The following is a 17,189-nucleotide window of genomic DNA, read 5'->3' as shown; positions in this document are numbered from 1 at the left end:
AATGAAATGGAGGGAAGAAATATTACGAACAAAAATTTGCGAGCAAGCGGGAACCGACACTTTGTGCTTGTTATTATTTTGATACTGGGGACGGTTGACAGGGAAATAAATAATACGAGTTATCACAAGAAATGCAGTTTATTTACCACACCAACAAACTGTGACGTAAGCCTACTCGCTAAGGAGAGAGTACAAAAACTTATTATAGATACGCGTGACGCGGTGGCGGCCGAACCACGTGGTCACAGACTGTCACGTGCGGTCACCGCCGACGTCTAATGCTATCATTTCTTCGGAGATGGCTTTTTAAAGCGTGAATTAAAGCGCGAATTGCGAAGACTGCCTCGCTACTTGACGCGATGCCTGTGTACGTATGTGTATACCCCCCCCCCTCCCCACACACACACATATATATATATATAAAACATGACCGCCAAGCTACGTACTTGAGCAATGAAGCGGATTACGTATCGCGGATCGACAAATGTAGGAACAATGGCACTCGGCCGTATATACGATTATCACAATATATAAAATGCAAGTTTATCATGTATACTGTAAATAGATAATTTTTTCTACGTTCATGAACGTTCTCGGATAATGGTGGTTTTTATCCGGCGCTCGGAGAACGCGAGTTTCGAGCAGCAGTCCCTTTTTTTAACAAGTAAAAATATATGCCTTTCTCTATTCTCATAATATTTTTTCCCACACTTCTCTATCATATTAATTCTCGATACCGGTATGATTTGATTTCCTATGCCCTTTGATACCGAAATGCTTAACTTTCGAAATTAATTAGAATCTGATTGGAGTTAATTGAATATTAATCGGAATTCGAGAATGTAACAATATTTAATACTAACAACATTATGATGTGTGATTAGTAGGATCTTTAAATGATTTTCTCTCTTTGTCAAATTAATTATGGATCATCATTAAAGGGTTAAACAATGTAAAAAGCTATAATTATGTTTTATAATTATGTTAAGCGTTCTTGCAGTCTTATAATTAGATGTCTCACTAATTAACAAAACTCGAATCAGATATTTAATCGTAGCATTGGAGCTAATAATGTCTCGATAGAGATTAAAATTCTTTCGTAAACAAAACGAAATATCGGATCAAGTATCCCATCGAGGGAGAAAACTGCTGCATCGTCACTCGCGACAAGAGAGTCTCGTCAGTTTCTGTGTATATGTGCATGCTCTCGTATAAGATCCACAGTCTCTCGTCATCAACGTACACTACGTGTCTGTGTAGATCGGAGAAAGAATGAGAGTGCCCGATTTAGGAGATTACAGGAGCAGGTTCGTTAGAACGGTGTAACACAGTACGGACACACAGAAGACGGTGGTTACCATTTGCACCGGTATACTGAGATCGGCAGCAACGGGCGGCGTTTCCTCGCGCTCGACGAGGAACCCCGACTGCTCGCCCTTCGATTGGGTAGCGTTCGCGAGTAACGCACCGTTCTCAATGTTAGTGTTCGTTACGAGGTCGGTCGTTTGCGAACGAATCGTGCTCTCCTGCGCGCTGCGCTCCCCTACACGACCATCACCGGCGTCGCCGTCGTCATCGACGTCGTCGTCGTCGTCAAGTATCACCCACCCGTTCTCGTCGATGCCATTATCCTCGATCCCCCACGAAGCTTCGTTTTGCGCGATCCCTTCGATCCGCGCGATGTCTCGATCGTAGGGGACTTCGATCTCAGGAGAGGTCGCCCGTTCGGACTCGTTCTCGGACTCGTCGGAAACCAGCCATCCGTTTTTACCCAGACTGCTCTGTCTGTACACGCGGCTTCTAGACGGACCCTCGGACGCTCGCTGTTCGCTCGGGGGAGTCGTCACGACGTCGTCGATCGCGGTGCTCGATTGCGTCGAGGAACCCTCGAGATTGTTCCATGTCTCGTCATGTTCCCGCTCAGCGATCCTCGAAATAGTTTCTTCGGTACGAGTCCCATCGTAGTCACCCTCGACGCGATCGACTATGAATCCAAAGCTCGACGGGATCGCGGACACCGGCTGCAGATCCTGTTCTAGATCATGCTCCGTGATCACCCAACCATTGTCGTCGAACATCTCCTCGATACTCCTCTCGTCGATAATCGAGGCGCTTCGGCGCTTTAGGTCCCTCTCGTAACGGTCGTCGGGTGTCATGCTGCTTTCGCCTCGGCTTGAACTAACACTCAATACCGTAGTCTCCTCGTCGTCACCGGAACTCGAGGGATCCTCGCTTTTCTCGCTAACCTCGCATTTCGCGCTATTTTTATCGCCGGAATCGTCCTTTTCCTCTTCTTTCCTCTCTTTCTTCACGTTGCAATTTTCATCCCGAGACTCGTCGTCCTCAACCTCCTCTTCGTCCCCCTCCTCGGAGCCGCTACCGGAATCACTTTCCGATTCGCTGTCGGACATTGTTCGCCCGCTGATGGAACTCGAACATTCGGAGATAGTTTGAGACTCTTTGGATCTCGATCGATCTCTGCGCTCGACGATCGTCTCGACGAGTTGACTCGTAGGATCCAATGTACGCTCTTCGACAGTCGCATCGACGTCCTCCACGACGATCCGAAGGAAACATGGAACGTCATCGAGTTTTTCACGCTTTTCGAACACGACGTCGTCGCGTCTTCTCGTTTCGGAGTCATCGTCGGTCGCGATAGTAGATCCGTCCCGTTCGCGATCGGCGGCTATCGATAAGATCTCATCGTTCCCGGAACGACCTTCCGCTAACGTGTCCTCGTCTTCGGATGCCACGCTCGCTACTCGATTATCGCCGCGACTACCCTCGAGAAGATTACTCTCGGGTTCGCTAATCGCGAGGTGGGAAGAGGTGGATGAGGTGATCAATTTGTCGGTGTCCGTAATAATGTCCGTTCGCGACGAGCGAGTGTTCGTCGCCCGCGGCGTTTTAAGTGCGTCCCCGTCGGCGTCGACGTTAAAAGCGTAATTCGCGATCGTGGCCGTGGCCGCGATTACTTTATTATCGTCCTCGCCGCGATCGGCCGAGTAACCTCTCTCGTCGGTACTACCGTCCGCGCTAAACGCCCTAAAACGATTACGGTCGTGGGGGTTACTGGAATTAGAAGTGGCCTCATCGTGAGCAGTCGTTTGAGCTACGTGCGCTACGAACCTGCTGGTGTAGCCGCCCGGCGTCGTCGACGTCGTCGTCATCGCGGCGCCGCCGCTCGGTGCCGTCATCGTCGTCGTCGTCGTCGTCACGGATTGCGCGGGGCTTCCCCTCGGCGACGAATACCTGAGACACGAGGTGATCGGTCGAAACTTTTTCTCTTTTCTTTGGGGTAGAGGGGAGATGCTTTGTCTATTACTACTACTACTACTACTACTACTATTTCTAAAAGGGTGTGCTTCGCAAAGTGTGCCGGCCCCCCCCCCTCCCCCCGCCCCCGGCCTGATTGCGTCCTCGAGAACTTATCGGACGACGTGGCGACGTCGATCCCGATATTCTTTTTCTCATCAAGATTGTGGTCACGTTATTTCGACCACTACCACCGGCTGCTTACTGACGAGTTTATCGCGCGTCTTTCATTAGTATTGAGACGCGAAATCGTACGATTAATAAGTTACTCTATATTTCAAGCTGTTCAGAAGTTATTCGATTCGCGAGATTTTCAGTTATCATATTTTACAGGAATATTTTTTTTTTTTTTTTGAGAGAGAGAGAGAGAGAGAGAGAGAAATTGCAACAATACACGATTAATAATCCATGTAGCTAAATTAAAATCCGAATCTTTCAATTCGTTGCTAAAATATCGAAGCTTGAATATTGAAGTATTAGGTGTACACCTTTGCTTCCGCCGTTTTCCTATAGATGGCTTTAGCGGTAAGTAGTGGTCGAAATAAATAGATCATAGACGTCATGCGATAAACTTGGGCATCCGTCAACATAACCCCATAGAAACATTAGTCGATTTGTGTCTGTATCATAAAGTTATTCTCGATTGAAAATGTCAGTTTACGAGCCAAATTCTCGTCATTTGCGGGAGGTTTCAATTTTCTGCTTCAATATGAAGAAATCTGCGACTGAGGCTCATCGAATGCTCTCAAATACTTATGGTGAAACCGCTATTAGTGAAAGAACGTGTCGCGAGTGGTTTCAACGCTTCAAGAACGGTGATTTTCACGTCGAAGACCGGTATAGCGGTGGAAGAGAAAAGGTTTTCGAAGATGCAGAATTGGAGGCATTACTTAATGAAGACTCGAGTCAAAGTCAAAAAGAGTTAGCACGATCATTGAGAGTGGACAATACTTTGAATCATAAATGTATAACCGGTTTTTTACAATAAAGCCTCGAATTTCGGGAAAAAAACGGCGGAAGCAAAGTTGTACACCTAATACTTGAAATACTTTGGCCAAATAATTAATCAATTACTCGACAAAGATAAAGATCGTTTGATTCCTCTAATAAAGAACGACCTTATTACGTCCCTCTCGAGTGTGGATGCGTGCTCGTGGCTAAATTTCCGCGCCCTAATGTATTACGATTCATCGCCAGGTTGAGCGGGTTAATCAGTTTCCGCAGCGGTACGTGAAAAGTTTCTGATAGCAGCGAGCGCGATGGTGAACGGGACACGTGATTCTTTTACAAAGGCCGGAGGAAGTCGCCGCCTTTGGAATTCAGCGCGAGTGAGCGCGGCCGCGCATTCGTATGCTCTCGAATGCGGCGAGGGAGAGAACGTTCTGATGCGTGTTTGCGATGTTTCCGCGCACCGCAAATAAACACGAAAACGCGAACGAAAGCTTCGCGATAGCTCTTATAGCGAATGCGCCACACCGGATTCTTGATCGATCGACTTTTCAACGATTGAGAGTCGCAAGAAAGGCGACATAGACGTTTGAGAAAGAAGAAAATAAAGAGTAGAAGAAGAGGGAGAATTGGAATTATAATATTTTCAATTTTATTATAAAGGAAAGATCTTAAAGAAATAAATGATTAATTATAATTTTTAATTATACAAAATCCTTTTAGTCTATATTGGAGCAAATATAATTTTCGTAGAAAATTCTCAATATAATTCTATCTTTATATTTTATGTTCTCGCTATCTCTGGTAATTCTTATCGTAAACAATTTCTGTCCATACTTGACAATCGTCAACCGATACGATTGAATTTCCATAATTGCTATATAATATCATTCCGACTCTAATAAATTAACGACGCTTTATGTCAATATAGCTTGAGAAAGAACATTAATTTTATTTCTAATCAAGAAAGACACACACTAAATATCAATTCCGTTATTTTACATTTCAACAGATAATCTCTGAAATATCTCGCCTGAAATCAAAGTCGATCTCACCATATCAGTTGAGAGTCAAGTCTGTCATTCGTCTCGTCGACGGATTTACATTTTTAGAAAACAAAGGTACTCGCCTGATAGAAGGTGAATCCTCTTTGCTTCCCCTTCGAGCTTCGGCACTGCGAGCGAGAAGAGGCCCGATATCGGTGCGGGCCATGGCGGATTCGTTTCTCTGACGATCCTGAGACGCGGCGGAGGTATTGACGGATGGAGTGGCGTTGGACGGATGAGCGTCCGTTTCCGACTCTTCCTCGGTATCCGACTCCGTCTCTTCGGACGAGCTGCTCGTCTCCTCGTCCTCGTCCTCGTCCTCGTCCTTCTTCTTTGTCGCAGGCTCCTCTCGCGGTGTCTGAATCGGCGGTGGCGGAGCCGCACGGTTACCTGAAAAGACAGGAAAGACTTTGACGTTAATTTCATATTAGCACGATTTTTATCCGGAATTCTAGTTTGTGACGTTGTGAAGTTATGCATAAATTTCTCCAACGCTTTAAATAAATTTTTAATAATATATATATTTCTCTCTCTCTCTCTCTCTCTCTCTCTCTCTCTCACAGAAAAACCATATCTGATTTCGATACAAGGAAATATTGTTATATCGAGCTGAGACAAGAGTCGCGGACAAAAGAAACGAGGAGAGACAAGCGGCGAGGACTTGTCGCGGTGCATGGGAATGCGCGCGTTTGCACGATCTGAGAAGGAGAGCGTCCTTTCTCTTCTCCGTCGCTTTCGCGAACGATGACGGAAACGGGACGAGAAAGCGGGCCGATCATATCGATTGTCGACGGTGGTCGGAAACAGCTCGCTGACGGCGAGACACGTCGCCTCCCTCCGTCGACTTAACACGCGGTGGTAGATTCGATGTGACGTGGCCGAAACATGACGTCGGAAAAGCGAGGCAGCGACAGCTTTAACTGAGAATGGCTAATGCAATTATCGTGCCAATCCGTTCTGTCCTCAAATCTCGAAGTATCGCTCGCGCGAGCTCTCCCTCGACCCAGCATCCAGTGAATTGCGACGCGATTGTAGCACAACCCTCTGCGTTTTACCCATACGCCCTTTGCATACGAAATTAGGCCAAGCATAGTGAACACGCGGACATTTGCGATCGTACACAGAACACGCCCTTTACAACCGTTAATTTATCCGTTAAATCTGTCAAGTATCTATTTATTTATATATTTCCTTCAGACTTCTTTTAGAGAATAATTTATCGTGAAAGAGCACCCACATGGAAAGCGTCTCGTTCGTTAAATAAATATATCAAAAAAACTATTCAAATGATATTGAAAAATATTATATCATTACATATTTTGAATTAATTAAATTTGACGTCGCGTGTTTTTAACGTTCGATATCGCGTTTTTTAAACACGAGCGAATTCTCCCTATCTTAAATTAAGTCTTCCGAAATAGAGATAAGTGAATGGTAAACGCAATTTATCCGCGCATTCAATTTTCACCCTCGACGCAGAGAAATACAATAGATACGCTAAATAGGCGTTCGATGTGCGGAGCCAGCAGAGACGTGCTTTTCCGAGCCTCTTCGTTTAGACAATAGATAATAGGCGCACAATCTGGGAAATTGGGACGTGCCACGGATAGAGCAGCTTCTAGTTGCCATAAAAGCAGCTGAATATTCCATTACTACTGGTTGCGTATTAGCCTTAAACTGCGCTTTATTATTCGCGCATCAAGCTTTCTTAAAAATTATAAATTATTAATAATACATGATTAATTACCTGCGCCTAAAAAACGACTCTGAAAGGGCGTTCTTGGTGTCGGCGCGACGGTGTTCGATGACTCCTTGGTTGTCGCAGAGGTGACGGCCGGCACCGATGACACGGTGATCGATGTATTGGTCGGCGGCGCCCTCGATAGGTATTTCTGCTTCATCTCCTCGGCTGTGAATGGCGCGCCCGTATTGCGTATTCCTGATCCCGCCGAGCTCTCGGAGCCGGTGCTCGAGTCCGACGAGGTGCTCCTGGCCGCGGGCGGGACATGAGTTTCCGCCGAAGTTCTCCTACTCGAGAGCAACAATATTACAAACAAGCGCGTTAATAACGGAGAATGGGAGAACTCGGCAGAGTTAGTTGTTTACCGTAATAACGTCACGGCATAAACTCGTCGCTTAAGTCTCATATAACGCGAGTGCTGCTAGAGGAGCCGCAAATCTCGCGGTTACCGCCCGTATAGTGATTAATATCCGCGCGAGCGAACACGCCTTTGGTCTCTCGTCCCTTTGAGGATACCGTGTTAATTTATCATCTTGATACATAGCCCTTGTCGAGAGAGTAAGGGTAATTTTATCGAAATTTCCTTGTCGCGGTGTATTAATTCTTTAAAACGCGGTTTTGGTACATCGTTTCGAAATTAGTTCGAATCTTTCATCGAAAGTTCAATATTATATTATTTCACCTATTTGACAGTTAATTCGCAACGATTAATATTACACAATTATTGGGTTGAGTAAAAAGTCATTGCGTATTTGTTGTATGTTTTTCAAAGTCACTTATTTATATAAAGAACAAAGATCAATCAATGATATATTTCCCGTTTTGTTCGATGACCTTTTGCATCTTTCGGTGAGTTTCATAATTCCCCGTTTGTAGAAGGACCTATCTTTATTGGCGAAAAACTGAACAAGGTGCTGTCATTTACCGCCTCATCTGAATTTAACGTTATTCCACGCAAGGAGTTTTGAAGAGAGCGAAACAAGTGGAAGTCTGATGGCGCAAGGTCAGGCGAGTATGCTGGGTGGGGCAACACATCCCATCCAAGCTCCAATAATTTTTGACGGGTCGCCAAAGATGTGTGTGGTCTCGCGTTGTCGTGATGGAACACAACTCCTTTACGATCGACGAGCACCGGACGTTTCTGGATGACAGATTCGTTCCAACTGTCCAATTGCCGACAGTACACATCCGAATTGATTGTTCGGTTCCTTGGTAGGAGCTCAAAAAACACCACACCCTTCCAATCCTACCACACTGAGAGCATAACCTTCCTCTGATGAAGTTCTGCTTTTGAAGTCGTTTGAGGCGAATCATCACGTCGGGACCAAGACCGTTTGCGTTCCACATTGTTGTAAACAATCCACTTCTCATCACCAGTTATCATTCGTTTCAAAAAAGGATCGTTTTCTTCACGTTTCATGAGCATATCGCAGATGTTTATACGCGCCGTCAAATGAACTTCTTTGAGTTCACGAGGAATCCAAATATCGAGCTTGCTTACGTATCCCAGCTTCTTTAGGTGGACGTGAACACTTTTTTGACTGATCTTCAATGTTTCTGCAATCTCTCGTGTCGTGTAACGTGGGTTTGACTTGATCAATGCCTTTATTTTGTCGTCATCAACCTCGGTGGGCCTTCCTGACCGAGGAGCATCTTTGAGATCAAAATCACCAGCGCGGAATTTCTTGAACCAGTTTTGGCACTGACGTTCTCGTAGGGCATCGTCACCGTAAACTTTACGCAATTTTTCACAAGCTTGACGCGCGTTCTTCCCTTTACGGAAGTAAAATAGTAAAATATGGCGAAAATGCACAGTTTGGTTTTCCATCTTCAACTTGTTGTAAAATCTCCAAAACTCAACCAAATCGCTCAATTTTTTTTTAGAATGAAACTTAAACCGTCAGCTGTTAAACGATATATGACAAACATATGTGTGAATGACTCTAGTACTGCCAAAACTGAACTAATGCCATCTGTTGCAAAAATACGCAATGACTTTTTACTCAACCCAATACATGTATTATGTCAAAATTTTCATGTTCATAAAGCTTTTATAAGCAAATAATTTTTTCTCTCTCATATCTTCTACTCCGCTACATTTATATGCTAACTTTTCATGTGATAAATTTCGACGATTTTGTCCGCGCGCTTACCTGGCGATAGCCGTCCTCCTGACCGGCTGTTCCTCGGATTCCGGAAGTTCTCTCGGCGGTGGCGGATGCGCGGAAACGGGCGTCGACGTCGGCTGCCTCTCCTCCACCGTCTCGGCGTGGACGGCGACGGCGGTGGCGGTCGCCGCGGCGTTCTTGTTCTGCTTCTTGATCCTGGAGATCTCGTCGTCCTCGCTGGTCTGTCTCGCCATCGCGGTCGGTACCTTTCTCACTTGTACCTGCGCGTCAGAAGATCATTTATTCGCGAGAAGTAATGCTGCGCGTGCAAAAACGCGCCCTGCCCGTCGCGAAAACGCGCGCCTGCCTCGCGACCATCTCTTCCTCTCGCGATCATCTCGAATATCCTAGACATCCTCCGTGCCGAGGTTTACGATCGAGAATGCGTCTGTCCCCTTCGCGGCAGCAGCCGCGTTCGATGCGTCGCGCGATTTATCGGAACGCGTGCTATCCGCACATGCATTTAAATGCGACATTATGGCGTGTACGCGACAGGTGGCGAATACGTGAATCGGTGCGGAGATTACGCGGGGGATGCGCCCTGCACCCGCGTAAACAGGTGCGTGTAAATACGGAATTAAGCGGGTGGCGTATTAATGATGAGACGTAATAAAAAGTGTAAAATTATTGTATTATCTCCACATTCGCAGTATTTCATACAAAATACAATGTTTTTTTTTTTTTTTTTTTATGCATATTCGATATATATTATTCTCTCACTATCTATGTCCTATCTATGTACACGCGTGTATTCCGTTAGCTAGCTCTGCTGATAGTACGTGAAATCGTAGCAAAATAACGCTATATAATTCAGTAAATGGTTGACACTTCGTCAATCGCAATCCATAAATATGACGTGTATAGCACTCGATATAAATTATCATAGATTAAAATAGCGGTCCACGTTACGTGTACGGGGGCCGACATTTGTCTTTGTACGTTCATTGAGCTTTTTAACACCAGCCGCTATCATCCGAACAATGGGATGCGCGACATCGAACAAATTTCGTTCGTTGCATCGGCCGTCAGCATGGAGAGTTCGTGCGTCCATCCGTTTATTTTCTCCTGCCATAATAAGGGATTCCGTGTGCGCGAAAGTGCGGAGGTATCACTGTCAAAAATAAATACCATGTCGTCAAATACACGAACGCCCATTCAAATGTTCTTCGTTAATTGATTAATTAATTATTCATTATATATATATTAGCTTGCGATCAAGATTTCAGAATCAAATTTTCAGATCTGTGTTTTTTTTCTCTCATTGTCAGTGGAGCAGCATTACATCATTAGTCGTAATACTTTTCCAAATTTTTACTCTTACATATAAATTTGCAAAAACGCGAATTATAACAGCTATATCGCACGAAATATTTCTTTGTTATATATAAAGACTTCAATGTTTCCTGAAGATTTATTATCGGCATCCATGTCAAATTTATCAAACGTACTACGAGTGTTTTTTTTTTTTTTTTTTTTTTGAGTGTTTTGTAAAAATGCATGCAAGATTAATTCCCGTCGCAGCGATCAAACTCGTGGCCATAAATGAATTGTATCATCGACGTCTAGCCGTTTAAATATTGATGCGACGCGGAGTGATATACGGCGTGTCGATAAGCAGAGAATGACAATTAAATTCACCGATACGCTCTCTCTTTCTCTCTTTTTAGGTACGTGTGGAATGTACAATATATTTTTTCGGCATGAAAAAATTTACAACAGCCAGCAGATTTGCATATAGATGCCGAACAATCGCGCGATCGTTCGATTCAATCAACTGAACGCCGTGCTGCATCAACATTTAAAATATGAACGTCGAAGGGGGGAGGGAGGGGGAAACAAATGGAGCAATGGTAAAACCGTGCATTATGTGTGGTAAAAAAAAAAAAAAAAACCACGAATGTCCCGGACGAACTATTTGTCAATTAATACGCTTCCATTGATGTGAATTTTTATGAACTCATTATGTAACGATGCATTAGCGAAAGTGTCGTTTTTATTAGGTGTACAACTTTGCTTCCGCCGTTTTCCTATAGATGGCTTTAGCGGTAAGTAGTGGTCGAAATAAATAGATCATAGACGTCGTGCGATAAACTTGGGCATCCGTCAACATAACCCCATTGAAACATTAGTCGATTTGTGCCTGTATCATAAAGTTATTCCCGATTGAAAATGTCAGTTTACGAACCAAATTCTCGTCATTTGCGGGAGGTTTCAATTTTCTGCTTCAATATGAAGAAATCTGCGGCTGAGGCTCATCGAATGCTCTCAAATACTTATGGTGAAGCCGCTATTAGCGAAAGAACGTGTCGTGAGTGGTTTCAACGCTTCAAGAACGGTGATTTTCACGTCGAAGACCGGCATAGCGGTGGAAGAGAGAAGGTTTTCGAAGATGCAGAATTGGAGGCATTACTTAATGAAGACTTGAGTCAAAGTCAAAAAGAGGGAAAAAGTAGTGGCCAGCGATGGACAGTACTTTGAATCATAAATGTATAACCAGTTTTTTACAATAAAGCCTCGAATTTCGGGAAAAAAACGGCGGAAGCAAAGTTGTACACCTAATATCAATGACCACATTTGAAAATCCTTCGGCGATTATACAAATTGCTTTGAGATTATTTTGTAGCAAATTTTTGGGGGGCTCGGATACACATTATCGAAATAAAGGCGAGGGACGATCACGTTTCTCACACACACACACATACACACACATGCGAAATGTATCGTATCGGCGCATCTTTACGAAAGTTGAGACAGTTGATTCAGAAGGCAACAAATTGATACCCCGATATAAGAATTGAGCGATCTAAGGAAGGCTTATACGTAGGGCTGAAAGAGATCTCGCAAGAGACCTCGCATAGAATTTATACATTGCATCAAAATACATTCATATGGTAAATGTATCTGGATTATGTCTGTATCGAATTTTTATTCAACGGCGCAAGTTATATATTCAAAGTATGAAATATTTTTTATTCATTATGATGTTATATTTTATTCCGATATTAAGGTCACACGTTGAAATTTTTCCAAATAATATTATAATATTAAATTATATTATGTTATATTATATAAAATGAATCTTGACCGCTTATTTCGACTCACTTGAAAAATAAATTAATTACCATAAAAATAGAGAAATATATGTGGAATATATACTTACCAAATACAGCAATTATACCATTATATTCAAACTCTTGTTAACGAATCACTGCATTTCAAATGCGATTCATGCAAACGATTATTATATTACTTCCCCGATCGAAATTAGACAGCAATTAACTTCTCTCTTTGCTATATAATTCGACCAATAATTCACTAATTATTTAATCAGTACCCTTTGCTTCTACGATTATCACTTCTGAGTATTTTCCAAGAAAATTTATTATGCACTAACAGATACTTTCGAGTTAACGTAATGTTCGAAATTAAAGCGGCTCGAGAACGTATCTTAATTTTCCAGATATTATCTTAAATCTAAACTCTTGACCCGACAAATTATATATTCGATCCACTTTAGCTTCGAAGGCCACGTGTGCGGGCTGTCAGAAGCATGCTATTCTAACCTGAGGTTTGGGCGTTTGAGGCTGCTGCACCTGGGGCTGACTGATCGGTTCCTCCTTCTTTCTCTTGCCGGCTCGCTCGCATTCCTGAAGCTTCTTCATAATACGCGGCGAGTCCGTCAGGCGAAATATACCGGACAGGGGACCGCGCGCGGCGTCCTCCGTATCCAGGACACGTTCGCGCACACCGGACGACTCCTGCGGCGTCGTCGACGTGAATCTCACCGTCGATCTGGAGTCGCCGTCGGAATCGTCGCCGTCCCGATGTCGCATAAATCGACTCCTGTATCTCGACTTGTTCCTGGGCACCTCGTACTCCGGCGCCTCGTATCTAGCAATAACGACATCAATTAGATTGTCGCCGAGAAATTGATTCGCTTTAATCTGGAGAATTCACTAATTCCTTCTCCCCTAATCCATTTCCACGACGTCTCGATAAATTGTATAAATGGAGTAAACAGCTTAGTTAGATCTTTTTTTTTATACGAGAGAAAAAAGTGTTTTTTTTTTATCGACTTTTAGATTATTTTTTAAAGCAATCCGATCAAGTTTCACAGAGCTAACAATATAAATTATTATTTAGCAGAGATTGTCTAATTAATATGCTAAAAGAAAGAAACAAAAATTTTTAATCTCACAAATTAAGAAAACAAAATTGAAATGTGTTTTATATTGCTTACTCTTACAATTAGTGAACGGTAAGTAGATCAAGTCAGTCAAAAGTCAGACATAGATATTAACTTGGACCACGTGTATTGCGAACATAAAAAAAATGTCTCTCCCTTCTCCGTAAAAGAATAATAATTTATCATATCGAATAATAACTTATCATTCTCGCACACACAAGAACACGTGTCTCTGATATATGTCACTTGAAATTATGACAAGGGACCAATGACAAGTCCTACCTACGCTGAAACGCGACCTGCTTTATAGTCAGATTATCTCAGTTCGATTTGAGAGGGCGATTCGGAGGATTGCCGGTGACAGGACGAAATGATATTAGGGGATCTCCATCTTCTACCCTCACATCATCTCTTCGATATTCCCTTCAAGCTCGCTGATAGGCTTCACAAAATTTTCGCCTTATCTTTTAACTCTTTAAATGTCAAAGCATGCCGTCAACAACAGTGTCACGTGTTATGTTCTATGCTGACGGAAAAAGATATATGATAATTATTTTAACAATGCAAATTTAATATAACAAAAATTGAAATTCTAACCAGATATTTTGATATTTTTATTTGTCATCTAATAAAAAATCTCTGTAAAATTTACTGAAATAATTAAAATTTTTTATATTATGTGTTTTTTTTTTATATCAGTAAATCAGTGAGAACACATTTCGCTAATCAATACAAATTATATACGTGACGATCGATAAGATATATACAAAAATCGATATAAATAAATAATATTTATGTATAAAGATTGCGAGAAAATTCCAATCAAACTCGAAGCGGATGGAAATAATTAGACGCGAGCTTGGAGAATTGATCACTTTCGAATTCGAGAGAGATGCCATTTACTAAAAAAGTTTATATCTTGCAATTTTAATAAAAATCTTAAGAATCCATCAGCAAACAGCATTTGTTTTTTTCCAAATATTAATTATTTCTACAATATTATAATAATGTATTTTATTATATTAAAAATATTTTTATAAAATTTGAGAAAAAAAACATTACAATTAAAACGTTACAGATTTATAAATTACTGAATAATCAAGCTTATTAAATAAATGATAAATTATTATTATTATTCCTCATTAAGAGAAGAGAGACCGAAAATAAATATAATATAATTCAATATGTAATATAATTCAAAATCTTTTTCCGTACGCGCGCTAATGCATTATACAATATATGTACAAATAATCTTCTTTATTTGTACTATAATTCTAAAATATTTACAGATAACATACACGTATATGTGTGTATGTGTGTGTGTGTGTGTGTGTGTGTGTGTGTATACTGCATGTAGAATTGTTTTATCTATTTATCTATCTGCATTTGCACTATTTACAATATCATGGAGTATTATTGATTTTGAGCACGTGACCATTTAGCTACATTTCCGTGATATGATATCAGGTGTCGTCACGCTCCAAAACGCTGGCAAGAACATGCGCCAGAAATTGCAACGCCGTTGACGGGCATTTGTGTATTTCGGCTTTTCACGCCACGCAAAAAGAGAACGAACACGCGCGCTTTTCGGAACGTATTGTGGAAAAAAAAAATACGGATAAAACGGGATTTCTGCTCGAATATCACAAGGCAAGTGTCAAAAATAAACATCGCGGTATGCGCACGTTCCGCGCGATAAAAATGCATCGCATGGAGATGCATTTACAATTCAACGATATCTGTGTTCGAGCGCGAGCGACACAAATTGATGAGACGACAAGTGATCATAAAACGCAATCACAATTGTTGTAATTATATAAGAAACGAAATATATATAGAAGGCGGATTGGAACGGTCGTGGGGAGGGGACGAACGCGATTCCCGCATGTGAAGTGGATCTTTGTAACTCGCGAGCGTTAAAATTACTAAAAAATACGCGCTCGCGCGTATCTAAAGCATTTAATTTACATTTTGACGAAGCTGCTTAATAAAACGCACTGGCGAGAGCCTCTAACAACTGGTATTGCACGAAACAGGCAGCAATTAAACCCGACGCGCCTATTCCGAGCTGATGGTACCTTTGAGTCGGAATAGAAGAGAAGAGAGAAAGAGAGGAAGAGAGAGAGAGAGAGACGAAGAAAATGAGAGGATGCCGAAGCATGCGTATTTATAACTTATGTCGAAATAAACATGTGAGATATTTCGGAAAATATCCAGTTTCCTCCGACGTATCGAATTAGTACTAAATAAAATAAAATGCTTTATAATAAACTATAATTATACTTTTTATATAAAATATGTAAAATATAAAATTATGAAAGAAATTAATATATATATATACATATATTGGAACATATGAGTTTTGTGATTATTTTTACGCGCACGATTATTTTGTAAAATAAATATTAATTATATAATATATATCTTTAAAAACGTTTTACGCTGTGGCTATCAATTAAAAGTATTATTTTATGCCAAGATAAATACTATTCTTTTGCCTATATTGTAATCATGTCGTTAAAATTATAATAGTCGCAAATAATATCTTGTATGGAAATATTATTTCATATATATATATTGTAATATTAAAATTATACTTTAAAAAATTATTATCGCTAAATTTATGTATGTAAAGATATTTTTGCAATTATTACATTTAATAAAATTGTATGAATTCTTATTTAGAAGATTCAAAAAATTGTAGAGATTAAAGACATCGTTCAATTGTCTTAATTATATATCATAAACATGTCTCTGCTAATTGCAAATAATAGACACGTATTTTTTATATTCAAGATGGCTCAATTCTAGGAAAAAAAAATATATCCATCGCCCCTATGGCGGTCGCAATTGGACGACACGGAAATTATTCACAATCATTTTATGCACGGAAAACACGACGCGCGATACATCTCGCCTCGTAAATAAGAATAAGAATTTTTTTGCGACGGCTGATTTATCATTTCGCAAACACAGACCGAATCTTGGCGCCATAAATTAAGGAGTAACGATCTGTCGGATCGTTACTCCAACGATTCAAGAACGTTTCTTATCCGTCTTGACTGTCTTGCTGTTTTTAACCGGTTTTACGGTCGGGGGTAAATTGATGTCATTGATAAATGGCGGAAGAAATAGTTTCACCGTCTGGAAGTTTTTTCTAATCAAGTCAGATTGCTATTGCTACTGAAAAAGTCGAGGTTTATATAAATAGCTTTCCCGAAGCAGTTTTATATCATGCCGAACAATTTTCTTTTCCAACTGATACTTTAATATTTTTCAAGCTTTATGAAGCGTGTGACAAATATTGCTTTTAGAAAGATTTGAATCATTTTATAAATCGATAGTATTACTGTAATATAAAAGAACATTTGTAATGTATTACGGCGAGAGTTTATACAAAATATAATTAAAAAAAATATAATAAATAAAAAATGTACTATCCTATATATAATTTCTATATAAAATACTATCAAAAGATATATATACAGGATGTCCCATTTTAAAGGACCCACTCAAATATCTCAGAAACACTCCGTTAAATCGAACAATGTTTCAAACAAAAGTTGTGTGGCTTCAAGGGGGCCATAAGATGGTGACAATTATTTGACCTTGGAAAATCATTTGAAGGTCATGTAAAGGTCAACTTTAAAATCTTAAATAGAAACCCCCATTTTTTATTTAGTATTCTTGTAGCTGACACCGAGAGCTTTCCAAAACACTATAATAAAGTATTTTTTTATTAAGTACTTTTTGAGTTCTTTTATATTTTAATCGGACATATTTTA

At 41.0% G+C, this 17,189-nt stretch overlaps 1 protein-coding gene across 8 annotated transcripts in view; it reads right to left on the bottom strand.

Annotated features, from left to right (window-relative positions):
• Tn (tripartite motif containing protein thin) overlaps positions 1-17,189 on the bottom strand; it is a 71,275-nt gene that overhangs the window by 12,032 nt on the left and 42,054 nt on the right. For all 8 annotated transcript variants that reach the window (XM_070297774.1, XM_070297777.1, XM_070297775.1 and 5 more), the window contains 6 exons: positions 12,782-13,109; positions 9,204-9,439; positions 7,057-7,337; positions 5,393-5,699; positions 3,130-3,252; positions 1,359-3,045 (listed from right to left, as the gene is read on the bottom strand). In XM_070297774.1, the coding sequence (XP_070153875.1) occupies positions 1,359-3,045; positions 3,130-3,252; positions 5,393-5,699; positions 7,057-7,337; positions 9,204-9,439; positions 12,782-13,109 (2,962 nt within the window). The remainder of the gene's footprint in view (positions 1-1,358; positions 3,046-3,129; positions 3,253-5,392; positions 5,700-7,056; positions 7,338-9,203; positions 9,440-12,781; positions 13,110-17,189) is intronic.

Source organism: Polyergus mexicanus, unplaced genomic scaffold, assembly GCF_030449975.1.
Source record: "Polyergus mexicanus isolate NDT 795.1 unplaced genomic scaffold, iyPolMexi1.0 SCAF_6, whole genome shotgun sequence".
In the NCBI taxonomy this organism is placed as follows: domain Eukaryota; kingdom Metazoa; phylum Arthropoda; class Insecta; order Hymenoptera; family Formicidae; genus Polyergus; species Polyergus mexicanus.
Note: the sequence above shows the minus strand (reverse complement) of the source record. Positions and strands in the feature narration are given on the sequence as shown.